This window comes from Tyto alba, unplaced genomic scaffold (genome assembly GCF_018691265.1).
Source record: "Tyto alba isolate M040663 unplaced genomic scaffold, T.alba_DEE_v4.0 Super-Scaffold_18, whole genome shotgun sequence".
Lineage (NCBI taxonomy): Eukaryota > Metazoa > Chordata > Aves > Strigiformes > Tytonidae > Tyto > Tyto alba.
In genome coordinates this window covers 703370-729989 of record NW_024881280.1, presented here as the reverse complement: position 1 = coordinate 729989, position 26620 = coordinate 703370, and the positions used below count along the sequence as shown (strand labels likewise).

Sequence of the window (26620 nt, the reverse complement as noted above, 5' to 3'; positions counted from 1 at the left end):
TGGAGATGTCTGTAACTTCAGCTCACCCACCGCAACTGGGATGACTCATATAAAGAGATATTCACATTTCTGTTTCTTCTCCCTTTACACTATCTTTCTTTCTGAGATGAAAATCGCTATCTCAGAGCTGAGCACTGAGCCAACAAACCCATCACAAAAGGGATTGGCTGCCAGAGTCCAGAAAGGGTTAAGGCAGCAGTTGGAGAGGTTTGGGGTGACGTCGTGCTTCTGGACGCCTGAGAAGTCTCTTGAAGGTAGTTCCCCTCTGGTGAGGATGGGAGCGAGCTGAGGTCTGAAATCCGAGATCCCTCGCAGCCTGGAGCTGGTGAGGTCCCAGTAAAAGCTGTTTGCCTGCTTTCCCTTCCCGAGCAGTCACACCGCTGCACTGGCCTGGGCAGTATGGAGCGAGCCCCCTGGACACATGTAGGACTCACTCTCCTCCAGCTCCTGCTCATCTCCTGCTTGCCAAGAGGTACCGTAAGTGAATGTGTGCGTCCCCGGCACAGCCGAATGAGTCCCTTTCCTTAAGTGTGGTCAGAGGGGTTTGATCTCATGCACTGTCATGGGAGGTAGAGAGATCTGCAGGAATGGTAATAATAGAAAGAAGGGGATCTGCTTTATTTATTTTTTTTTCTTGCTGGTATGGAGTGTGTGTGGGGGGAGGTTTGCCCAGGGATGATTTCCAGGCAAACTTAATAGCCTTAAAGCGAAACAACTGGCTGGATTTTTTTGCCAATGGCCATCAAGAAAAGGGTATGCAATCACTTCACTTACTACTGCTTTATTTTCTCAACGCTCAGTGCTAAGGAAATGATGATAAAAAGAGGCATTTAAGTCTCTGAATTGTAAAGCGTAATTTGTTTAGTTTGGCAAGACAGAGACTTTCCTCTCCAGCCCCAACACCAAGAATGAAGGCAAAGGAGGAAAAAAGTGAAGGGAAAAAAAGGAAAACAAAAGTCACACATTGTTTCCGATCTGGGCTTTAGTTCTGCCAATATTATTCTTTCGAAGGGGAAGCCTCGTTAAAGCAGAATGATCTTTTTTATACTCAAGCCTGACTCCAGCTTCAGCTGAACCAGCATGTAAGGTTTCTTCTTAACAAGGTTAAGCAAAAAGCATTTACTACCGAGTGCAAATTTGCTGTTGTTATGGCCACGAACGTGGGCTGTTCACACCTGGAGGTGGCTGGAGCTGCTTGCAGCAGCTAGCTGTCAGCGTCGCAGGCTGCCTTCTGGGGAGCTGCAGCCCTAAGGACGGGGCGGTGAGGTGCCCTCAAATCACCCACCCTTCAAGCTGCCGCCAGTGGCAGCACTCCTGGCAAGGTAAGTGACTCTTACCGGGGAGCTGTCAGGTATGCAGGCACTTCAGCTGTGGTGGCTATAAATAACGTGCGTCAAGGACAGCACTTCAGAGCCCACCTCACCAGGGTCTGCCTCTGTAGTGCCCTTCCCTGCCAGACCCTGGGGCCCAGGGTGCAGGTGATGGGTGGTGGCCAGGGATGTCTGCCTGCCAGGCCGGCCACCAGCACCGTCCTGCCAGAGCTTCCCCGTGGGGCACGAGCACAGATTGCTTCTCCACACCTTTGTCCCACATGCACCGATTTGTCCCCCGTGGTGGCCTGCCCCTCAGCCACATGCCACCTTGCACGCCGGCCGCGCTCCGTGCCATGTGCTGGAGTGGCACAGAAATAAATAGTCCTGCTGGTGGCAAAGCAGCCCTAGGCATGGGCTGCGGCTGTCCAGTGGCTCGATGGGCAACGAATCCTTCCTGCTGAGGGGACAGACGGCACGTCTCTCATGGCGAGAAGTGGGCAGACACTGAGCTGCCGGGGGCCCCCTCGGCAGCAGCGACGAGGGGAGGCAGGAGGAAGGACAACGACAGGCAATGCGAGCTTGCGAGGGAGGACATTGGTTCCCCCCCAAACCAGCTCCACAGGCGCCAGGAGCAGTGAGACAAGGGCCTGGGGGACACATGGAGGAGGGCCATCCCCCTCGCCCCCTCCCCTGCTCTGCTGCTGGTGGAGTGCCCGGCACAGAGCTGGCAGCATGAGGGGCAGCCAGGAGCTCCCCTCGGCAGCGGCGGCGGGGGCACTCAGAGGCAGGGGAGGGATTCAAAAGTGTGGTGGCCTTAGCATGTCAGGGCAGGTTGGAAAAGAGCATTTTGCCTCCTCCCCACAGATGTATCCAATTTTTATCCGTATTTATCACACCCAGTTGCACAGGGCTTGCTTCAAGACTTGGGGGCAGGAGTCAGGGAGGTCTGGGAATTGATTTTTGGAATAAGCTTGAAGTGCAAGTGACTCATATTTCCTTAAAAATATATGTGTGTTTGTGTGTGTTTCTCCCTATCTAAACCCTTCCCAACTTCTCTTCCCCTCCCCATCCAGCCTCTGTCTAGAGAAGTGGAGGCCAGATGCACTCAGATGTATCCAGATGCATTCAATCTTAGCAAATGGGTTACTTCAGTTCACATGTTTAGGTTCCTAGCATGGACAAATGAAAAGAGGTTTGCTTTCTTTTTTGGAGAAAATCTGGGGTTACTCACTCTCGACCCTGAGGCCACCTCAGAGGGCTCCCAGCAGCCCCTGTTATCCTGCCAGTGCCCAGCACCTGCCCCTCCAGCAACCCAGAGGGAGCCCTCAGCACTGCAGTGCGGCGTGGGCGCTGCCGGCAGTGTGAGCTCCCGTGGGGACGTGGGTGCCCCTCTCCCTCCTGCAGGACCAGGGATGAGGTGCAGGGCAAGTGGGGAGGCAGGCCACCGGGCAGGGAGACAAGCTGTCAGCAGGGACAGGGGGCTGGCTGCCTGAGGGCATCTGCAGCCCTTGGTTAGGGCTGGGCTACACATCCCTGGGGAGCCGTAAGGAGTAAAATTTGAGATGGAGGCTCAGGGGTTTTGCTGCTGCCTGTCTGGATGATTTCTGTCTGGACAACATTAACAGGAAGTAAAACTGCCAATGTGATCCAGGTCTCGCACCATTACAGCAAGCAACCACTCACAACAGGTCCAGCATCACTCCTCCATGTTTATAACACAAGCATATTCTCGTGTTATGTGGTCATGTAGCTGCCTCTTCTCCACAGATTCCCAAATATTCTCCGCTGTTGAAGAAGTCTAGCTTTGCCCCCCAGACCCTATTAGCAAAGTCTGGGCTCTCTAACCTCATCCAGGCTGTCACTAACTCAAAAGTGCTAAATTTATTACCTGTTTCTGTTCCTTGTCTTGCAGCACAAAGCAAGCAAAATCTCTTCCTGGTCACACTAGCATAATTTTTATGGTCTGTCCCTAAAGGGAAAGGAGGGGATAGAAGGGTTTGCTACAAGAAAATGGGGAAAAGGAGCAGAATTTCGACTTGGGAGGTATGGAGTATGGCTCTATTTTGCACGATGCAGCTTACCACCAGTGAACAAGGGCTGCTGAAATGTAGGAATAAAGGGAAGGGGAAGTTTCCAGCAGCAACAAGCATCCTACCCTGGGGCTACCTGTCAGTCCTGTGGAAGCATAGGGTGGAGCAGGCAAGAGGAGGGCCTGCAGGGCATGCAGGTTTATTGAAAGAGGAAAATGGTGGGAATGCCACAACCCAACAGGTTAGGCATCACAGCTGAGGAAACGTTGGCTGAGCAGTAGTGAGATTACTGAGGCTTTAACGTGTAGAAAGTACTGACAGTCCAGTTTTCAGTTAAGACTGGAAATAGAAAACCCTAGAGCTATTTGTGTTAATGCTGTTTTTGCATTATCCCACCATTACAGCAATTAGATGGGCAAAGTCTAGACCTCACAAATAGGAAGCACAATTTTTATTTGGCTTTCCTTTTAGTTACACGGAGTTACTTGATTTTTATCACAGACAAAGCAAAACAAAGCAGTGTGGAGAGAAGTACAAGCCTTGGAAGTCACATGGGAAATCCTGTTAAGGACCTGATGGAGACCTCAAAAATAATCTTTTTATTGAACTAACAGTTCTCTCCTTGGAGTAGAAGTGTCAGGAGTTTATGCTTTGTTTGTCATAGCCTAGTTAAGAATAGAAGCTTACAAATGTAAAAAAAGCACTACTGTAGGAGCACGATGAAGCAAACCTACAGCCTACAGGAAGAACTTCAGAACTATTTATTTCTGAATTTATAGCTACTAAACACTGTATGACAACAGGAAACCTGGAATAGAGACCCTCCTATTTGAAAACATTAGGCAGACCTCAATTCCTGAATCAAAGGAGAATGCGCATTAGCCTTTTTTTCTATGTGAAACATATTCTGAATTGTTAAAAAGGTAGAGTTTAAGACAACAGTGGTCTCATCCAGCAGAACACAGTTGTACTTACACTAAACAGGCTTTCAATGCATTTCTTAAACAGAATATACTTTCTGTAGTAGTTTAGTCTGCTTTCAACACAATCCTGCATTTGGGACAAAAAAGACAGTTGAGTTAACACACATTTATTAAGTGGACAGATTCAGCTTAGTATAGTTGGTTTCCCCCTGTGTTCACACACTGGCTTTGATTTTTTTTTTAATGGAAATCCTTTCTGGTTTCTCCCCCCCTACTCTTACCACTGTGTGAAAGCACACGCTAATGGCCAGGAAAGGATGCTAACTGACTCTATAGGAGAAGCAGTCTAATTATTTAGCAAAGGTCTGCGACCCATAAAGTAAGCGCACTGAGTAAAACTAAAACAGGGATGTATTTTAGCTCCTCTTTTAATTAGCCCAGCTGCTAAAAAGAATAATAGGTACATAATTTCTAAAGAGAAGCAAGGGCTTTTAGAAACAGCATTATCCCTTTCATCCTCTTAACACATCGATTAGGAAAATAGGCATCATTTACACAATAGGTTATCTGAGGCAAAAAGAGGTTAAGAATAAAGACCTGCACTTTCCTTCATTATTAATGGTTTCGGCTATACCATTTTCCAAGACCCCTAGTAAAAGCCTCTCAGAGGGAACATCTCTTTCCTTCCGAGGTCTACTCCTCTTGGCCTTAATGAAATCAAATGAAAAGTTTTACTGTTCATCACAGTGGAGCCACAGTTGCACCCAACATGTTTCTCATTTCCAGATGACAAATTCTAGATCTCGTGTGCTCAGAGCTCTTCTTGTTGTTAACATCCACACACTTGATACCTATGGGGTAGGACCCAGCTTGTTCATCTGTGCAATGACAGTAGAGCTGAGTAAGTAAAGAGCAGGATAAAACAGCAATAAAAATGAGACAGACCTAAAGAAAATGTTGGCTGTTACTAGGTCTCACCTCTGTTGGAGCTGTTTTTTCTTTAAATGAGAAAGCTTCAGTTCAGAATTATTACATGGCCAAACATTCCTTAGTATGAGCCTTAAGAAATTGCTCCCTCAAACTCAAAAGCTCTTTTTTCTGCAGAAGGCAGTAATTGTTTTTGAGCATCATGCTGAAAAATTTAAATGCAGTCAAATAAAAAGGGGCAGGTTCTCATCTATGGAACATGAGCTGGTTGAATAATCACTTTGAAATAGTCATCCTCTATGGACTCCAATTTTAGAGACATACCTGTTCATACCTGGTTTTATTTACAATGCACTGTTAATTAGTATACCCCTTTTCAAAGTAATTTGAAACAATACTTCTTTGAACCTAAGTAGTGTTTTACCAATGTGCTGATGGATAAATTGAGGCATGGAAGGACAACTTATCTTTGCAGGGTAACAAAATGGACTTGTAGGATGGGAACTTTCATCAGTTCAGACTAACATATGGCTGTCCTTATAAAGCACTTACTTTCATCTTTCAGGAGTCCTGATAAATATATATATCCAGCAGGGTCCTAAGGTGCTCTGTCTTTTGGAGGACTGTAGAGCACATTTAGGTTGTAAAATTTTCTTTTTTTTTTCTCCCAATGACAGAAGGAGATGGCAAACTGGTTTTCTGCTGGATCTGTCCTCTGATCCCCCCACGTAGCAGCTAATACCAGCACAAAGACAGGGAGTGGGAATGGGAAGTCAGGGAGAGAAGAGAGGAAAGTGTCCCACCTCAGCAGCAGCATGGGCATATATCAGCTTAAAGTGACTGCAGCCCCAAAAAAGTCATTCTTCCAAAGAAGTGGAAGACACAAGAGTTAATTGGTGTAATCAGGCTTGCTTCAATTCACCTTAGTTCTTAGCCATATGCTTTTCCCAGCTCTTGGACCTTGGGACAGAAATCCCCTTTCTACCTAGCAAGGTATCTATGACTGACAAATTCACCATGGCAAAAGACAAGTGTGCTGAAGCTGAAGTTTTACCATGATGAGCCTGACCCAACCCTGAAGCAGCAATGTGCTTGTAAGTATGTTCTCACTGTATATCCCACAGGATTCATCACTATTCTTTCTAGCAGACCTTGTATTGAATAGAACTAGTGCTTTAAGATGGTCTTATCCTTGCAGCTATTTTCTTATTACTTGGGCATCCTCTTTGAACTCACTGGCATACGTAACTTATCTCCAGTCTTAAGGGTGAGGGCTAACGGGGCCTTCACTTATCTTCCGAGGAGACTTCTTGATTTTCAGAATGGTGTAGTAAAAACTACCCTTTAGGAAGGTTTCATTTCCACTCAATTTCAAACACTATTTCTCTCAAACCTCCATCACAACCCTTCCCAAATACTAATAAAATAATTTCTTGTGTGGTTTTTATCACCTAATTTTCCAAAGTCCTGCCGTTTGGAACAGGATAGTATTTGAGGTTTAGCAAGGACAAAGATGGCTGAGTCATATGTCTGCCCAGACCATAAGGGTGATAGGAAAAACAGACACTCTTTGTGTGTGTCAGGGAGATGATGACTACATCGCTAACTGTTCAAGCTCCTCTGCTGCACACCAGGCTGCCCAAGCACATCTTGGACAAGGAAGTCGGCATGTTTTGAAAAGGTGAAACAAAAATAAGAAGCAAAAAAGGGAATTCTGGGCCAGAGAAAGTGAGGGATGTAGGTGAGCCTGGCAAGACAAATCAGAGCTGGATTTGCTGCAACTTTGTAAAGGACGTTAGTGACAGCAGAAGCTTCATACTCCACCAGATTAAAACTAATTACCCTCCAAGCTATTGCAGCACATGGAATAACCTTCTTCCACTCCTTCACTTCACTAGCTCCCGTGGGTTCATGGTACAGAGGCAGGCAGGCAAGCACCACTTTTAAAAAGGCAAACACTGAGCCAAGTCAAAATCAAGAGCAAAGGCTGAAAGTTTCACCATTGCACTCTTGAGGATCTGTGGAGAAACCGAGGTCCTGCTACTGACAGGGAAAGTCAGTAAGCACTGAACTACTCAGAAAATGGGCTGTGCATTTCATTTGATGCCAGCTCCTTTGCAGATGCTCTTCATCTGCTTCTCAACAGCTCAGCTCCCAGCGCTGGCTCAGCAGAGGCCAGAGCAGGATCAGTCAGCCCACCCCTCCACACGGTCCTGCTGCACCTTCTCCTTGCTGCAGCTCATCCCCCACATGCAGACTTTCACAGAGGAGGCTCAGGGCCACCTTTCGCTCCTCCAAGGCCCCGGCTCAGCACTGAGGATCAGGGGAGGTGGCAGCATTGCTGTGATGAGTTGCCACTGCTGTACCAATGCTCAGACTGACACCGCTAGCAGGGAGGACACCGAGTGGGAACATCCCCTCCTACTGCCATCTTACAAAGGCTAACAGCATTTAGGATCTGAAACTTGCTATAGGGAGTAGGCAGTCTCGCTAAGTGCAGAAGTCGGTGAAAAACATGAACGTGTTGCCATCCAAACCTGGAAATGCATGAGGATTACCAGCCTCCCTGCGTATGCCTCAGTGCTCATCTCCCACCTCACTTCTACCTCAGGCTGGACTGAAAGCTTCGGGTGAAATGTTGCATTGTGCTCTGCCAGGCTCTGAAGCCAGGGAGGTCTTCCCTCTGGCACCTTCCCTGGAGGTTCACATGCTTTCCCAACACAGCCATTTCTTGCTTGGTTTCCATGGTCTTGAGCTGCTTCCATGTGTACTGTTTACGCCTCCATTCCATGGGCTTTTCTTCCATCATTAAAATCCCATAAATTAATCCACTGTTTATTTGCCTGTCCAGAGACTTGTTTGTTCTTTTTGGCTAAACAGTTTGCATGGGTTGTCAAGCAGCTCCTTCCTGCTTCTCCCACAATCAGGTCAAGCCACTTTCGGGACTGTGTTTGATGCTGGGAGATGCAGCCACTGCCTGCAAGCCAGACTGCCTGCTTTGGAGGATTATCAAGTCAGGCCTACAAAGCACCCCACAATTATCTCTGCCACAGCTGGCCAAGGCCTGACTTCCAGTATTTTACACAGTCAGTAAATCTCCCCCGACTCTTCCCTGACTCATTCTCTTCTGTTTTGGGGTAATAATAGCCAAGTGTGGGTGTGGGGAGCTGCCAGTGGTTACCACTCTCCAAACACACAAGGGGGAGTGGGGTTATGCCTCTTCCTCCCTGGAGCCCAGGCTGAGCTCAGCAACACAAACATTCATTACGCATGCTAGCAGCTCTGAGAACCTCCCTCTTAAATTTCTGAGAGAAATGTTTCCTTTGCCTTTTGTTCCGTAGTCTGGAGATACTTACGCAAAACAAAAGGGATCCTACCATTATTAAAGAGGTGCATGAAGTCTTCATGAAAATTTCTTTAAAGAACAGCTTCTACAAAACTTCAGAATAGATTTCATGATTTCTGTGAAGAAAATCTTAGAGGGGATCACTTAAAAAAAAATCTCAAATGCACAAATTGCCTTGTCGAGGCTATATATGTTGCCCAAACTGCAGTACCTGAGAACCTGAAAGGGAATTAAAATGTCACTAAACCAAAAGACAGTCTATTTTAATTGTCTGAGTTGAGACAAGGGCAAGAAGTGAGCAAACAGCATTCCTAGGTAGCAGCAAATTTATCTTTACAATTATTTATGGGCCAAGATCTGCTGCTCCCATCTTAACACTAAATATTACCTTAAACTCAACTTACTCTACAAATACATTCATTCGATTCACCACGAGTAAGTGTGGCATTTGCCTTTTGGCCCTGCTGTGTACACAAACTGTACATATAAATATCCATATGCACACAGACTCACTCTCTGCACACATACAAATACATGTGTAATATTTCATAGAAGCATAGAGTAATTTAGGTTGAAAGGGACCTTTGGAAGTCATCTGGTCCAGCCCCTCTCTCAGAGAAGTGCTAACCTGGAAGATATGTTGTGTTGCTCACAGCCTTATCTCACTAGGTTTTGAATTCCTGCAAGGATGGAGACGTGCCTTAGTTACCCCAGCACAACTTTGCCTGTGAACATTCGGATCATTTTACAGATGGCAATTTCTCTTGGGCAATTTACAGCTACAACCCACATGGATATAGACATTTTATTAATACGCTTTAGCAATCTTGAGAGAAATTAGATTTCTAGGGAAACATGAGAATTTGAAGGAAGCTCCCGAGTGTTGGGTAGTTATTTATTACTCAGACTTTGGGGAGTCCTCCTTCAACAAGGAGTGAGACCCCCACCCCCACATACCACAGAAACAGCTATTTTCAGTCATGTATGGTGAGATGTATAAAACTGAGTGTCAGTTCTAATAAGATAATTAGACACGTGTAACCAATTTGCCCTGGAATCTGAATAAAATACAGTTCATAGATAAATGGCTTCATTAAAAGAGAATAATAGCCATAGGTTAAGAAGTCCCAACTTGGCCAAGTTGACTGACTGCTGTTCTGGGAATTAGAAGGCATGAGTTTAATTCTGGCTCTGCTATTGTTTTTGTTTTTTTTTTTTTTCTCTGGGACCTTGAGCAAAGTCACTTTACCTCCCTTGTGCTTCAGTTTCCCATCTGGAAAAAGGACTTTGTAGAGCATGTCGAGATCTACAGGGAAAAGGCTATATAAGTGCCAAACACCAAGGTTATTTTGATGCAAGAATTTATTATTGGAATAAAAAAATTACAGAACCTTATTGAATGCAGAAACGGCTTTCTTCTTCTGTTTGGAATGATTATGGGGGTGGGGAGGGGGAATAGAAAGATTTCAGCACAAACAGCAGCCTGGTTCCCAAACTCAGAGCAGTGGTGGACTCTCCCTGGTCAGTACACCAGACACAAGGGAAAGTCTCAGTTCTGAAGAGCCTGGGGGGCTGAATTTCATTTCCCAGCCAAAGGGAGAAAAATGAAGAAACAGTTTTGTGGTCCATTTTTTATGGGGCCAGTAAGTATCATTAGGGGAAAATATAAGCTTCCAGGAACTAGGCTTCATTAGGCCGTGGAGAACCAAGTGAGACAGAGCAGCAAGGTTCAGTGGTAGGGAGCTCCAGCAGGTACGGTAATTAGGTTATGAGGCACAATGAAACAAAAACCAGCAGTGTGAGAAGGGAGCCAGGTACAGGCACAGGCGGGAGTGCTGTGCCTTCAAGATGTATGGCTTGTTGCAATGATGAGGCAGCCCTGTTACTCAGAGTTTAAAACAAAAGAAAAAAGGATGTTACCTAACCACAATGGAAAAAAAAAGAAAAAGGGGAAGGAGAGAGGGAAGAAGAAAGAGATAGTCTCATTATGTTTCTGTCATGTCTTGTCTTTCTAGTTTGCTCTCTCTCTTTTTACCATCAAACTCCATGAAAGCAGTCATCAGGTCTGTCAGCTGGTTAGGAGACATGCTGACAGCACCATGTGCTCATTAGATTTCACTTTGTAGAATTTAGACAGCCTGCTGGTGAAGAAAGATGGGATCTGCACTTAGTATGGCAGTCCAGAGTCACAGTCTGAGGTCGTTTCCTAAAAGGGCACTTCCAGCATAGCTTAAATATCACCATATGAGCCTATGCTAAATCATAAAAAGATATTAATAATGTTACCATATTAGAAATGCCAGACAAAGTGAACCTTTAGAAATAATGAAAAATCTTGTTTCCTTTGGCAGTGAAGCCAGCTGTAACACCATGTACTTCTGTGTGAAAATAGGGAGTGAAACTGGCTAAAACCCAGCCTCAAAATCGGCCTTTCCTGGTGGACACCCTAGTCTTCAAGAGTAGCAAATTCACAAACAGAAAGATGACCAAAACATGCTATTATAACTTAGATAATCTATACTCCATATGAGTGCGTAAACCAGTCCTGCAATCTGAAGAAGACTTGCTCATGTGACATCATCCTCTGTGGTTTTCTTAAACTATTTTTCTCACCACAGAAGTGAGAAAGCCTTCAGGGAAAAGACTGAAGTGGACATATTCCTTCCCTCTGGTCTGTTTACCTCCTCTGGCTGGCACTGCAAAACTGCCTGTGTATTCTTTAGACACCCAAACCGAGCTGACATTTTGGCCACGTGTTACCACGTAGTTTGGGATTTCCTGGGCTGGGATTTCCTCCACCAGCCTCATGACACACATGATCTGACAAATTGCTGAATAATAGATCCTGTCAATCCTTGGCAGATAATGGATTATTTTCATGTGTCCCCCTCTCTGTTCCTCACTTGCAGAGTACACGGTGATCAATGAAAACTGCCCGGGTGCCGAGTGGAATATCATGTGTCGGGAGTGCTGTGAATACGACCAAATTGAGTGCATCTGCCCAGGACAGAAAGAAAGAGTGGGCTACACCATTCCCTGCTGCAGGAACGAGGAGAATGAGTGTGACTCCTGCTTAATCCACCCAGGTATGTTTAGGACCACATTGTGTTCTCACCAGATCTTTGGCCAAAGCATCAGCACCTAATGGTAGCTGCTGGGCAGTGGGGTGGGAAGGGCAGGCACATCTCACTGGGGTATGGGACTGCCTTGCATCTCCTCAGGAACTCTCCCTGCCACACTACTGACATTTGGCAAAGTGCCCCTGCATCACGTAGAATCACTGCCATTAAAAAAAAAAAAAAAACCAAACAACACTTTCTACCAGCAGTGTTGCCCTCAGGGCATCTTGGGCAGGTTTGGGAGCTGCCAAAGGGTGACGTTGCAGATGGCTTCACACCAGGAGTGTTTTGTAGGTGCTCTGGGATGATTTACATCCCCAAAACCAAAAGGGAGAGATGACTTGGAAGTCCAGCTAGCAAGGAGGAAAGGGCAAAATTGAGAGCAGGAGGAGACAGGACCAGGTTAGAAGAAATCAGAAACCACTTGGTCTGGGCCTGAGCGGCACCAGCATCCACATTCAGACTCCTGAGACAGGCTTTTACAGTTGGAGCAATGAGATTGAGAGATTTGGGCAAGTCAGACTAGGAGTTTGGTTCCAAATTTCAGAGTCTGAGCTGCCTAGGGTTTGGGGGAGGAGGTTGGGTACGGTTCACAGTGTGGAAGCTGTTAGCCCTGCAGCAGTCACTAACATCACTAGCATTTTTTGTAGAAAAGAGAGGCTTCTCCTCTCCCCACAGGACAATCCACCTTGGGTTTCCTCTAATGCAGTGGCTCTCCTTTCAGGCTGCACCATTTTTGAGAACTGCAAGTCCTGCCGTAATGGTTCCTGGGGAGGGACACTTGACGATTTCTACATCAAGGGGATCTACTGTGCAGAGTGCAGAGCTGGCTGGTACGGAGGGGACTGCATGAGTAAGTGTCCTACACGGGCAGGGAGGTACGTCAGGGACAGGGAGTGGTGGGACGGAGCCAGAGCCATGCTGTGCCTTTCCAGTTATTCCTGTACAGTGACTTGCAAAGAGCACAGGCAGAGAGGGCAAAGACAACCAGGGAGTAAGCAGAGTTACAGTGGGGAATACTTTTCTCCCAGTGCTCATCTGCTAGGGATCGGCCTGGGCCTGAAGTCATGGGAGGTTACAATCCTACTGAACTTCTGTTTTGGTTTGGTTTATTTTAAAACTTTAACTACTGTGACTTTGGAAATCTTCTGTTCTCTGCATTTCTTGGACATACTTCAGCAAAACTAATTCCCCAGAGGCCTTCAGCAAAGCGTAAACACTTACAAGGGCAACAGCTATACCAAAGAGCTTCTCCTCTTGTCCTCCTTCAACCCCTGGGCTGCAGAACCAGCCCCAAGGAAGTCCCAGTACTTCCTCCCTCCTCCACACAGCTCTAACACACTCCAGGGCAGCTCTGGAAAACAGCATCTTGCAACTGCAAACAGTGCTGTGATGGACTGGGAATGTTCCAGGCTCTGGTAGTGATATCTGAAGCTCTTATTCCCGAGGGTGTACAAAAGCTCCCACTACTCGGATTTTGCTAAGATGTTGGTCCCAATGCTATCTCTTAATAACAAATTCCATAAGATAATTTGAAACACTTAAGACGAGAATTTCCTTTACCAATTTCCCATCAGTGAAGGCATAGCGTCTCACCAACACTCTTTCAATTTTTATTGACTGTCTCTGCTCACATTTCAGTGAAAGGGATGAAAGCAGAGTCTGTGTTTCCTACTCTGTTCTGTCCATTACGCACCCTAGTCTTGTCGCCTCTTAGTCATTGATTTTAAAGCACCAATTGAACCTGCTTTCCTAACACAGCTCATGACCATTCAGGAGATGAAAGCAAACAAAATAAAATCACTGCTTCAAACAGCAGAATACGGGGAATCAAGTTTCGGCAACAGGGCTAACTCAACCTCAGCACTTCAGAAGCTGATAAACTGAGTCCCTTGCAGTTTATGGTGTGATTTCTGAATAACACTTTAAAGTCCCGTTTGCTCTGGGTCGATGCTTGAGCTCCCCTGGCACTTTTTATAAGAGCAGAGCCAAGAAAGAATCATTAGCTCATCAAATCCTTCCTCCCTCTGCCTCAGTAGACTGGCTGGCTACAGTATATTTCAGCCTGCTCTGCTGATTTGTGTTTTAAAGCAAGTACACCCTCACACCGACACCTATTTGGACATTTCTGTAATACTGAAATTTTGCAGAGCTTTCTCTGATACTGTTTTTTTCCCGTTACTTACTCTTCCGAGGGCAGCAGCGTGACACCCAGGACGTGGTCTCTTTTGTGCTGTTCTGCAGTACTTCAGAGGCGGGGAGGGATGGGCAGACAGCACTATTGTCTCTTCCACTGCCAAAGGGGAGCACCGGAGGCAGTTGCGTTCCCAGCACGCTCCTGAGCTCCCTTGCTCTGGCTCTCACAGCTATCTCACTTTGGGCCTTGTCAATAGGCCGGGGACCGCATTGTCTGGCGAGCAGGCCGTAGCCATGCCAGGTGCTGGCCTGCAGCTATACGGACATGCCTCTGTCGGATCTGCAGGGCAGCCAGCCGGTCCCCTCTCAACGACAGCATGCACTGGCCGCTGGAGCAGTGCCCGTGCTAACGCTCCACATGTTGGAGAGCGCAGGAGGAGGCATCCATCTCTCTTTGGTGCCTGCATGCGGGATCGCATCCGGAACTCCGCAGCCTGCCCCAGGCGCCTCGCCGGTGGCAGAGTGCCAGTTAATCCTGGAAACACACAGGAGCGCAACCACAGTAACGGGGGGGTGTGTGTGTGTGGGTGTGAATGTAATCTGCCTACTTCATCCTACACTGCGAACGCCAGTGCCCCCTGCTCGCAAGCGCACGGACGGCCTGCGAGACCTGCCCCGACCAAGACGGTCGGGCACACGAGCTGCAGGCAGAGCTTCACGCCGCGCCCGGCCGGCGGCCGTGGGCAGCAGCGCGGCCCCGGCGGCCAGCCAGGAGGGCTCCTGCTGGCACAGCGGCCCTCGCAAGGGGCCCCCGCATCCCCCCGCCCGCCCCCAGCTCGCCCCTGCCCCTGCGCCCGGCCAGCCTGCCCGCTGACCCCACGCCTGAGCGGTTGCTGGCGGCTGCCCGAGCGCGGCGGAGCTGACGGAGGGGCGGGCCGCCCGCCCGGGGAGCGCCGGGCTTTTGTCTCCCTCTCGCGGGGTGCGGGCGGCGTTGCCGCGGAGCACCGGGCCCCAGCCCCGGGGCTCCTGCTCCGGGAAGCGGCTCCCACAGGCGCCGCAGGAACCGGGCGGCCATGCCGACAGCCCCGGCCCCCCCCTCCGCTGCCGCGGCGGGCGCTCCCCCGCCCCGCCCCGCCCCGCCCCGCCCGCCCGCCTTGCCGTTTCCCTCAGGCGCCGCCGCGAGGTGGCGCGCGGCGCCCCCGCCCGCCCCTGTCAGCAAGGCGGGGGAATGGCGGCGCGGGGGGGAGCGGGGGTGAGGGCCGCGGGTGCGGAGTGCGCGGCTGCAGTTTAGCCTGGGGGCAGGATGAATGCCTGTTTAATGCGGCGGCGGCGGTGGTGTGGGGGGCAGCTGTGGGGCAGGCGCTGGTTACCCTCAGGGCAGCTGCCTGCGCGGTAGCCCCACGCCCCTGGGGTACCCCGTCCAGCGCCGTGGGCTGGCAGCACTGCCCCAGCTACAGGGCAGCGGTCGTGGGGCTGCCTGCAACCGTGAGGACAGGATGAGCCCCCGGGGGGAGTCGTTTCTGGGAACTGCCAGCAGAAGCAGTGATGTCCCCGGAGTGCCGCGGCATGGCCTGGACCGTGGGGCCGCCCGGTTCGTACTGGCTGTTGGCACAGCCAGATGCGTGGACATGGTTGAAAAGTAGCCAAGGGACTCCAAATCATTTGGCAAAAAGAGAAATGGTATAAGGTAGTTCAAAGGAATGTTATTAGGAAGAAACCGCACTGATGAATAGAGTTAATTGGGTCCTGGGACATTTCCTAGTGGGACTGTTGATTGGATTGGGCCATCATCCCCTAAAAGGCACATCAGAACCTAAAACCTGATGAAAAATAACCCTGTAGGATCCTTTTCTCTGTACCCTACACTCCAACAGCTATTGTCAGCCTCTGATTGTCATATTGCTTGAGAACACATACTCCATCAAAGCGGGGAACAAGGGGGTGTTATCCAACAGCTGTCCTGAGCCTCACTGTCCGAATGTGGTCCCTGTGGCGAACAACAGTACTTGTAGTGTTAGAGACTTTGCTGACATTAGTGTTTCACATACTACTAGCGACTGACAAGCAACAGGTAGCAACAAGGCATGACGAGTGACAGCTGCCTTCCCACATCAGCCTGTTTCTGAATATTAGTAATGTTTCTACTGTCATTCTCTGTTCACTCATCTTGACCTTTGAAGGAGCCCCACATCGATCCTGTGGCGATCAAACAGCAGATAATGAGTTCTTACCAGAGGTCTCCTCAGGACCTCTCCCTCCACTGACCCATGGGTCTCAGTGGGCTACAACTCAGAGGTCTCCTGAATTGTTTTCTGTTAGTAACAAGCCTTGGAGGAAATCTTAGAGTGGCCCTGAAAGCTGACTATTTTTTGGGAACAGGAACGGAACAAGGATGCTGACACTCTGCCAAAGTGGATTATTTTTTTGGTAAATGAGGCAGAATTTGCCAGCATTTGTGTTTAGGATGTAAATTATTTTTGAGAGCTTTCCAGGTCTCCCGCAGATTCAGAATGGGAAGAGAAAAGACTCCTTTTGATCAACAGATGATTGAACTGTTGGTCTCGGGAGTCATCCTAACTTGTACTAGAAGAGCTGGAGATACAAGAGCACAGATCTGATGTGATTGCAAAGGTGCTTCATGTGGAGAAGGTTGGTAGCAAATCTGAGAACATTCTTTTGGAGACAGTCATTGAATGGCTCCTCTTTGGCCTCTGGACCACCTGCTTTGCTGGCCAAACCTACTTCCTTGGCACTAGTGTTCAGAGAGTTCAGGCTGTACCACTGCAAAAACAAAAGTGTGTTTAGTATGCCATGCATACAAGTATCTCTTTGGACCATTTCTTTGGCTTTCCTTTGTTAAAGGCATTGAAAACTCAAAAGCTTTTTGGGATGAAAGGGAAACTTTCTTTGAGGTGGTCCAAGCCCCCTGTCAAACCATCTGAAGATTTTTAGCAGCTTTGTCTCAGGTTGTTTTGAGGCACAAGCCAGCAGCAGGACAAGGTCCTGTTTCTTGCTGTGGGAAGGAGCATTTTCATGTGCACCACAGCAGATCCTGCTGTACTTGCTGAATCCTAATGTGGTTGCTGGGCACAGTCATTAATCCTTGCCTTTTTCAGAGGGAACTAAGCAAGCCACAGAGGAGAATGCAACACTTTTGAGGAACTCTTCTGAGCAGGATTTCTATTTCCTTGGGTCCTGCTTAATTAAGGGTAACTGAGGGTAAATGAACAAAGGGTATTTCATTTGAGCAACACTTTCTGAAGAAGAAAGGGGAGTAATTGACCTGCAGTTTTCACATTTCCCCATAGACCAGATTCAGCAGGACTGATTTCCAGACACTAAGATCAATGGGAACCGCAGATGCTTGGTACTTCACCAAATCAGGTCACTGTCACCCTCTTTTCCCAAAGGAAGGAAAGTCCTGAGACGAGTGTTAAAACCCACTGTTTCAGTAGGAAACATTCATCTTGTGTTACTAGTTAAAAGTTTAGGGTTCCTCTTTGGAAATAGATGTAAGGAGCAGGGCTTTCTGTTGGACTAAAAGGTAAAAAGAAGCAAGAGAGTAGCTGTGGAGGTCTTTTGGGTCATTTGTCTTTTTACTAACGCTCATTATCTGTGGTGTGCAGCCTATCAGAGTCCCCTGGTTCAGTGATGCTGTTAGACTCAATTGCAATTTCTGGGTACAGCCTCATCCCCCAGCAAAGCAACAGAAGGCTTACTGGGGAATGTAGCCATGTACAAGACTCCATTCAGAAAAATGTAGTCAGGAAAGTAGCAACTGAGAAATTAGCTCTGTTTGGTGCTTAATGATTTAACTCTGCATTTTGCTAGCACTTGCATTTACAGATCACAGAAGGCTCTACAAGGATGACTAAACAACTTTTCTTCCACAGAGAAAAACACCATTAGCCATAATTTATAGCTGGGAGAAAGGGAGAGGCTACCGAAGGTGAGAGAGCTCTCTGGGCTAAAAATGTTCAACATCCAAGACGAAGAATTAGAACAACTATACCTGGACAGCTGCCTAGGGACAGCTGCAGGATAACCATGAAAAGATATTGCTTCCTCAGTGTGTGACCTTGTCTGTGGTTTGTTCAGGTCATTGTTCTCTGATGGTTTTCTCAGACTGGGCACAAATGACCAGAGTACCTCGTCTTATTCTGTTGATGCTGGGCAGTCACCATAGTATGGTGAAAAGACGAGAGTGACACAGGCAGAACGGGACAGGAGGAGAGGAAGGATAGGGATGAACCTGAGAGAAGGGATGAGGGCTGTGTATTACATATGTCTTACGTTGAGTGGAGGAGCTGTGGTGGTTATATGTCTCCATTGGCATGGTGGCATTAACATGTAAGGACAATGTGGTGAATTCTGAGGACAAACAGATGTCTCCTCTAGGAATACTTCAGCTTTTTCCTCCAAGAGACTCCTTGTGAAGGACTCGGAACTGTGATGTTGGGTGCAACAGCTTGTCCTCTCATTGTTTCACTCAGTTGAGCTAATTAAAGTGTTCATTGTACCTTTGGCACTTTCCAACTAGCTTCCTCAGCTTCAGTGGTTACACAGGTCAACAAGAGATCCATTAAAACTGTTCTGAGCTGGAGCATCAGCTAGGTGGGTGGGCAGGCTAATCAAGAGTGGGGCAAAAGCTGTAAGAAATGGCTTCATGGGTCTGCATTGCAAACCAGGGAGAAGCAATCAACTAAAACCTTTCTAGGGGCATTCTTAGCCTAGACGATACTTCAATAAAGTCATAACTCTTTACAGCCATTGTGTGGCTGTCCCATTATTTTATATACTGCCTTGTAAGGAAGCATGTATCTTCCTAATTACTCTGTCTTCTCATTCCAGTGTTGCTTCTACATGTTGTAGTAGAATTTCTGACAGAGAATGGCCATGATATTTTGTTGCAAGGTTTGGACAATCCAGGCCTGAGATCAGACTGCTAACAACACCTGTGTTATGAGGATGACCTTGAAGGGCTGTGTTGTGAGGAACTGTATCTGTTAATGAGGAATTTTCTCAGCTATGTATCTGGCTAAGCTAAGCACAAGTATGCAGCAAACCGCAAGATGCTTGTCTATCACAGTTTCCCTTTGGGTGCGTGATAAGTTGCTTATGACCAATAATCCAGGGGTATGGGGGGCGTGAACAGCTGGTGCTTGCTGTGCAAAGTATATAACCAAGTGATTCGGGCAATAAAGTGGGACGACATGTAGCCGCATCAGTGTGATTGTCGTTACTCGGGCCACTCTCTGTATTGGGACCCTCTTCAACATGTATTTTCTTCAAATGCTTCTTGAAGGTCCATCATACAGATTTTTTCTTTTTTTTTTTCTCTCTAGGGTGTGGGCAGGTTCTTCGGTCTTCTAGAGGTCAGATTTTGCTGGAGGGTTACCCACTGAATGCACGATGCGAATGGACTATTCATGTTCAAGCTGGATTTAACATTGAATTAAGGTAGGTCATACTGACTTTTTGCCAGCACTGGTTTCAGGTGGACATTGGAGCATGTGGATAGCCAGGAGTTAATGAGGATCAACATCCGGGAGCCCTGGGGCAGTGAAAGTACAGCCACCACTTTGCATTTGGTGCCTCAGCTCTTTCCCCTGGTCGAGCATGTGATGGGCAGCCACTGCACAAATAATCAATGCTGTGCCTTCAACTCCCATTTAGGACAGCTGGATGCTAGGGAGAGTTTTTCAGATATTGAGCATGATGTATCTCTCTAGAGCCCTCTTCAAGACCTTGATACCAAAGCACCTAATATTTTCTGAAGAGTGTACCAGACTGAACTAAGACATTCTTTGAAGAAAAGCTGTAGGAACATTTTGATATGATGTCTCATTCCAGGAGAGAGTTGTCCATGGGACCTGCATTGCACTTAGCCTACATTTTCCCTCTTATTTTTCTTTCACTCATTTTACCAACCCTGTCCTCTACCAGCCTCAGTTATTCCTCTTACCATTCCTGTGTCTGGAGGGTGTGTGGTTCTCCTGCAAGTCATTGCTCCTCTGACCTGTGTATGCTTAGACCTGTTAACCTGCCCCTGCTGACTCAAGATCACAGTTCTTGATTGAGTATCCTGCCTGGTGCAGGAGAGTCCCTAGTTGGGGTAATTAATACTGTTTTCACATGTGTGTAGCAGGGAGCTCACACATGTAGCAGGAAGCTTGGTAGGGGATTGTATTCAAAACCCACTAGCTAATAGAATAAAAACAGTAGTTAAAGCCTTCACATCAATATTTCACCAGCTTTGGATACCAGGCAAAAGAACTGTGCTAGATACGCAAACAGATTTCTTCCTATACGTTTAAAGAGAGATTTACTATTTAATAAGAGGAAGTGAAATCAATTGAATAGAATAGAAGAGCTTGTGGCATTCCCACACTAGTGCCCTTTTCTTCAGACTTGCAAATGCAAGCCTATTGTGTAATTATGAGCAGCTGCAATTATTGCCTGAATAGCGTTGGAGCCTCTCGACTCCGGAGAAATGTGTAGGAGACACGGGGGAGCAATGCTGTGAGGAGGAGTTTTGTGTTCTTACGACACAACTGTGTATCAGTCTCAGCAGGTATGAGCTGTACCTACCTTTCTTAAAAGATGTTGGCTAGGCGTATGATTTGCACAGCACAAGCTCGGGGAGGTGGCAACCTGGTATTTTTTACATTTCTGAAAAAGGCTTTGCCAGTTGTAAGGCTGAAAAAGTGCTTCAGGATCTACAGGTGTCACCTTGTCTTCACTTTTATGGGGGTGTGTGAGCGTGGAAGTGGATGCACAGTCACTAGTGCAGGACATGCACATCACTAGTGAATGCACCCATCTCCCAGAAAAGAGTTGACAGCCAGGTGGCACCAGGCACAATGTGCAAGAAAGGGAGGAAAGGCTATTTTAACAAAGGACACTAGATCCAACAGCAGTACTTGCTGTGGCTGCAGTAAGGAGACTCTCATCCATTTTCAAGGCAGAGGAATGGGGAGTGCTGTAAGGTAAACTGACAGGTACTAAATCTTTGGAGAAATCAGACCTACATTCTAGACCCTGAGCACCACCCACATGCATGCTAGGGAGATGTTAGTGTCACGTGAGATCTGTACAGTTCACTCTGCTTACCTTTGCTGTTACCAGAAGATAGAGAACTTTAACGAGGGACGTCCTGCAAAGAGTGCCTTTTTTCCCTGTGTCCATCCTTCCTACAGTCAAACAAACACAATACTAGGCATCTACTTGATGTGACATAATGTTACATTCTAACTGTGAAAGTCTACAAGAGGGCAGCCTGAGCTACCAACCTTTGGTTGTCAGCAACTACATTTATCTGAGCTGGGTAGCACTGGAGAAGCCTAAAGCCCTGTTCCCAGCCTGAGCTGAGCTTGATGTCTGGGTGCCTAAAGATCCCCAGAGATGACACAACACTTCTAGGGAAGATCAGGAACTGTCCTGAATGTCCACACTTAATCCTGCTACCCTGCAAGTCAGGATGCATATGAGGAAGCCTCCAGGGCAAACACACAGCATGAGGACCTATATCTACCTCATGCAAGGTAACCCTGGAGTGTGTTCTGAATCAGCTGAGGTTATCAGGGTGGACCACCTCAAAGCTGGCCATTGAGGTAATTCAGCAGTTACTGTGGAAAACTGGTACATTTAGCCTAAAGCTTCTCTTATTAGGCTGTTCCTACATAGAAGGGCAGGTACAGCTAAGCAGGCCACCAGAGTCTTCCTCCTGGGTCTACCATCCATGCTGAATTGTGGCCTTCACTGCATTTTCATATAAACATGCTGATCTCCTCTTGTGTGCTAGCTCTGCTTAGAACTGTAATGCACAGCCAACTTTGTACTGAATCAGCACAACTGCTAACAAAAGAACCTTTTTTCACTCTCTGTGCACAAATCATGTTTGCTGACACTGATGGCTTGCGATGGCAGGGATGGGGACAGTGTGATACAGAAGGGGAACAAAGTGGTTTGTCTCTGCTTACATAGGGCAGGAAGAGTCAAACTCTCAGGAGCACATATAAATCTTCCCTTGCTTCAAGCTGTGCCACACAGTCCTTTGGGGGTTGGCTAAGCAGAGCTGTTTTGATAAATGGTACCCAGATTGTGGTGGTACTTTGTTTTTCTGCTTTTTTCCAGCCCTGTTTTAATTTGGATTGTGATGTATAGGCTCCCTCAGCCCAAGCCATGTCAGAGATGCCATACCACAGTAGAAGCAGCTCGCAACTTTCAATCATTTTCTTTAATGCCTCAGCAGAGATGCAGTTTTAAATATTTTCCTTTGGCTAGGACTTTCCTCAGAGTGGTTGGTGAATGTAGTCAGACTGGATGCTGGCACGCTTAGTTTCATAATGTCCAAGAGAATTATAATATTGTTACAGTTTCACAGGTGAGGGAACTGAGGTTCATTACATTGGCTGTACCTGTGATTTAAACAGCAATAGACCTCGTGGTCTGTAAAGGGTCCTGTCAACCCCGGGCCATAGCCAAGAGGCTTTGAAAAGCTTTGGCAGGTTTCCTGACCTGACAATTCTGAGTCCTTATCATGGGATCCCATGTCATCAGTACAGTGTATCTGATTCTCTGTTAAGTTAAATAAAGTGCAAATCTGTACCCCCTCTGCCTTTCACATCTTCCACTCTGTTTTTATAATTTTTTAAAGCAGATAAAGCAAACAATTAAAAGCAATATTCTGTGTATGGCTCTTTCATTCTGTGCCTTCACTGTGTACGAGTATCTCTTGATATTCTTTGTTCAGGAACACACTGCTAGACTATTATTTACATCTATAAATAATACTACTCCCATTACATGGTGGGCATCCCAGAAACTTTCCTTCTGTACTTACACACATACGTAATTTTAATCAGCAGTGTACCTGTTCAGAGAAGTGGTAAATATTTTTCAGATTGAGTCAGGATAAACTGTAGCCTGGTAAGTGTGACGAGGATGAATGGGTTAATTTGTATTGCTCTATATCTTCCATAAGGGTAGATCCCTGGGGTATGATCCACCAGTGAAAGAATGTTTGAAGATGTAGTGTATAACCTGATGCCTGTGAGGACATGTCTGGCAAACCTGACAGAACTAGAATTCAACTCATGCATTTTATGCAAAGCTAGGTTAAATTAATCTCTCTATTGCATATTTAAAGCAGATGTCCTTTTCTTCTTATCCTACATTCCACCAAATGATTTAAAAAATGAGGGGCTCAGCTCCATTGGTGTAGCTTCCTACAGCTGCTCATTCATTTCTCTGTATGTAGTGTACTCCTGATGCTCTAAACCCAACCATATGACCTGGAGAAAGATAGTGAAGAGGCTTAAGTCAGCTCATAAGTCAGAGAAAGGTCATTTCACAAAACATGGGGGCCTCCTTAACATGGGGGCCTGAGTCCCAAGAAGAGAAGAGCAGGAAATAGGCTCCAGTACTCTCTTGCCTCTTCAGGCTGTGAGATCCATCAGCAGATCCAAAATTTGTCTCACCTCTTTGGTGTGAAAATGCAGTCTTTGCAAATCATGAGGCCCACACTGGAATAGGCAAGTGGGAGATGTAACCTAATCCTGAATACGTCTGTGGCATTAGGAGCTCTTGGGAAGACTGAGTACATGAGTTTCATATATAAAGTATTCTGCTGAACAGTTAGTAGCATGGCCTCTCCCAGGCCCAGATCTTCTCTTTCTTATCTGCTTCAACAAGGCTGGCCCCTCCAGAGGCACTTGGTGTTTCTCTTTTTTTTCTCATTCATATTCTGGTGGGATGCTTTGGCTCTGTGCCCCACTGAATTAAAACCTCAGCATATAACATTGCTGTTAATGAACAAGAGCCTTGCACAGTGGCTGGATCAAAGCTAGGAAAGACAGATATTGTGAGAAAAGGCTTTAAATATTTCCCTTCTGCACTAACTCCTGTCCCTTATTTCTGCCCTCAAAAGAAGAGCCAGGCACTGGGGATTTGCTACCATTTTGCTTTCTAATGCAAAACATGCTGTTGTGGTTTTGATTCCCTTTCTCTGCCTATTTCTGCTTCTGTTACATCCTCAAGCTTTCCTTGTACCCCTGATTGCTGACTTGAACATCACAGTGTACATAGCTTTTGAGCCTTGGTCTCTGATACTGTTACTTTCAGTACTTATAACTTTATTTAGAGAAGGAGAGCAATTTTTAGCGAACAACCATGGTAGAAATATGCCCCCTACAGTGTCTGACCCTAGGTGAAAGTTCTAACATTGTAATGTGGTTGGGGACCTGATGCATGTGAACAGGCTATATGACTTCAATTTAGACTTCACTGTTCTGCCAGTTAAATATTCTTATGGAGTGACTGTAGAGTTGAGCTGGCTTCCAAGGATCATGATGTAAAAATTGAGATGAAGTGAGGGGGACTTCATGCTTAGGGACTTGTTGATTCATTGAGGCGGAAAAGGCACTAACACAACTAAACATCCAAATAAATCAGAGTCAAGGTGCACAGGTGAGATTATGCGGTCTGACTCTGTGTCCTTGTTCCCCAAGATTTTCCATGCTGAGCCTGGAGTTTGACTACGTGTGCCAGTATGACTATGTGGAGGTCCGTGATGGGGACAATTTGGATAGCCGAATAATTAAGAAATTCTGTGGAAATGAGAGGCCAGCTCCCATCCGAAGCACTGGGTCTTCACTCCATGTCCTCTTCCAGTCTGATGGATCCAAGAACTTTGATGGATTTCATGCTGTCTTTGAAGAAATTACAGGTAAAATAATCTGAAAGTGGAACATGCCACTCATTAATTCAATTTCACTAATCTCTCTCCTTGTTTTGCTTCATTAAAAGCTTTCATGCTGTGTTGCCAACATCAACTTACACAAAGTCAATGCAGGGAAGATTCAAAAGCCGTCAGATGGCATGTGAATATGAGGCTCTTCTAACAAAGACTTGAATTACTTCTACATGTGTGAAGAACAAGCACATCAGCGAGCACTGAAAAGCTGCTCTTTTGTGAGACTTTTCTGTTTGAGTCTGAGAACTAAGAGCATGGAAGGATATAGAGGAAGGGTCGTGTGTATCTGCAATTGCAGAATTGCTCAATGCTGTTTGCTGGAGTGGAGTCGCTGTCTCAATTAGCAAAAACCTGTTGCAAAGCCTCATAATTAGCTCAGTGGAAGTGCTCTGACATGACTCTTGTGTTGGCTCATGTATTGTACCATTAGGGCTTAAAAAAAGAAGCATGTACAAAGGACAGATCATTTACTTTAAGACATAAAAAAAAGAGGCATTTCCCATTATGTGATGAACTCAGTGTTATGAATGACAGAAGCAGGGCTCCTGAATTCCTGTGTGTTTGTTAGTACTCGTGCTTAAGTTCCCCACACTGCTTTCAATCATTTCTTTCTGCTGCAAAGTAACATTGGAAGTGTAGCTGGCTCCTCATTTGGCCATTGCATATGATGCAACCTCTGTACTCCTCCTGCATCTTCCTTGTTTAGCTATGTAGGGAATGTTGATCAAATCTATCCTCAGTGCTCCTGGCACAGGAGGCTAATCAGAGTGTGCTGCTTTGTCATAGATAAACCCTGCAGGATCTGTGACTCACCATAACTTGCCCTCTGCACACCCTGGTGACCCACATTTCATGAGGTCATCCAGGGTATACCTGGCTCAGGAAGTTTAGTTAGTTCATATAATCCTTGTATAAAACACAAACCTACAGTGAATCAGCTGTTAACAGTGGTTGGGGTGGAACTAGAAATCTGAAACGTGCATACCACTGGATGCAGTGCCTATGCCATTTCTTAGCCTGCCCTGTTCTTCAAATGTTACATCCAATACCTGTTAGCAACATAGCAGGAGCAGTTAACTATTGATAGTTCACCTGGGTTTGCAGCAGGAGAGATGATATAGAACAAATGAATGTGGTGTGGACTATGTTGCATAAGGGCTGCCTACACTTAGGGAACTAACATTTTCCATATGGTGCAAGCTGAATTGATTCTGTTTTCTCTGCCCAGCAGGGAACACTTGGTATTTGAATACTGTTGAGCACTTTATTTCCGCCTCATTTTTAGTGGTAATTATTCTGAGGCTGGGTGGCTGCAAGTGTGGTAATCCACACAGAGCACGTTCCAAAGGGCTTCTTAGAGTTTGTGAGGATGTCTTATTGTGCACTTGATTATGAGGCTGTTCTGGCCCAATGTGTAGCTGCATTGAAAGGCTTTTAAAACACTCCCAGTGTCTTTTGATTTGAAGCATTAACCTGGCCGGCAGGACAGTTTGAAGGAAGAACATGGCATGCATGGGGCAGTGTAGAATTGAAAGTGAGCGAAGCACAGGATCAAAAGCTCTGTCAGCACATTGCAAACTGAAGCATTTCCCCTGAAATTTCCCTCTGTGCACAGCTGCAGAAAATCTGAGGTCCTCAGAACAGATTGCACAGGGCTTGCTAGAGCAATTCCCTGTGCTGCAGGTGAGAGCAGCAGCAGCATATGTGCTTACAGGATGTGCACCAGGCCATAGAGGTGATCTGATGTCCCCAGCACCTTAGGGGTGTAATGGAGAAGACTGAAGAAGCCTCTTGTGCAGTCAGAACTGAATTCCTTCCCTTTCCGTCTTCCCTTCCTCTGAGCTCTGGGCTGGCTGAAGCAGTGGCACTGAGTGCATGGAGGTCACTGGTTCAGCTGCTGGAAAGGTTTTGATTGATACAAAATAAACTGCAAAGCCTATATCCCTTTTAGAAAAGGTCACTGCATGTGTAGTTATTAAAGAATGAAACCACACAACCTGCTGTGCTGCCTGGTCTGGAAGCAGGTGTTAGGTCCCATCCCATGCCGAGTGTCAAATGGGAGCCAATAAT

At 46.6% G+C, this 26620-nt stretch overlaps 1 protein-coding gene across 1 annotated transcript in view; it reads left to right on the top strand.

The window, feature by feature from the left end:
* Positions 1–263: 263 nt before the first annotated feature.
* LOC122153297 (inactive serine protease PAMR1-like) overlaps positions 264–26620 on the top strand; it is a 27636-nt gene continuing 1279 nt past the window's right edge. The window contains exons 1-6 of the mRNA XM_042790927.1: positions 264–472; positions 11449–11625; positions 12383–12511; positions 19140–19254; positions 24306–24523; positions 26166–26233. Of these exons, the coding sequence (XP_042646861.1) occupies positions 400–472; positions 11449–11625; positions 12383–12511; positions 19140–19254; positions 24306–24523; positions 26166–26233 (780 nt within the window). The 5' untranslated portion in view covers positions 264–399. The remainder of the gene's footprint in view (positions 473–11448; positions 11626–12382; positions 12512–19139; positions 19255–24305; positions 24524–26165; positions 26234–26620) is intronic.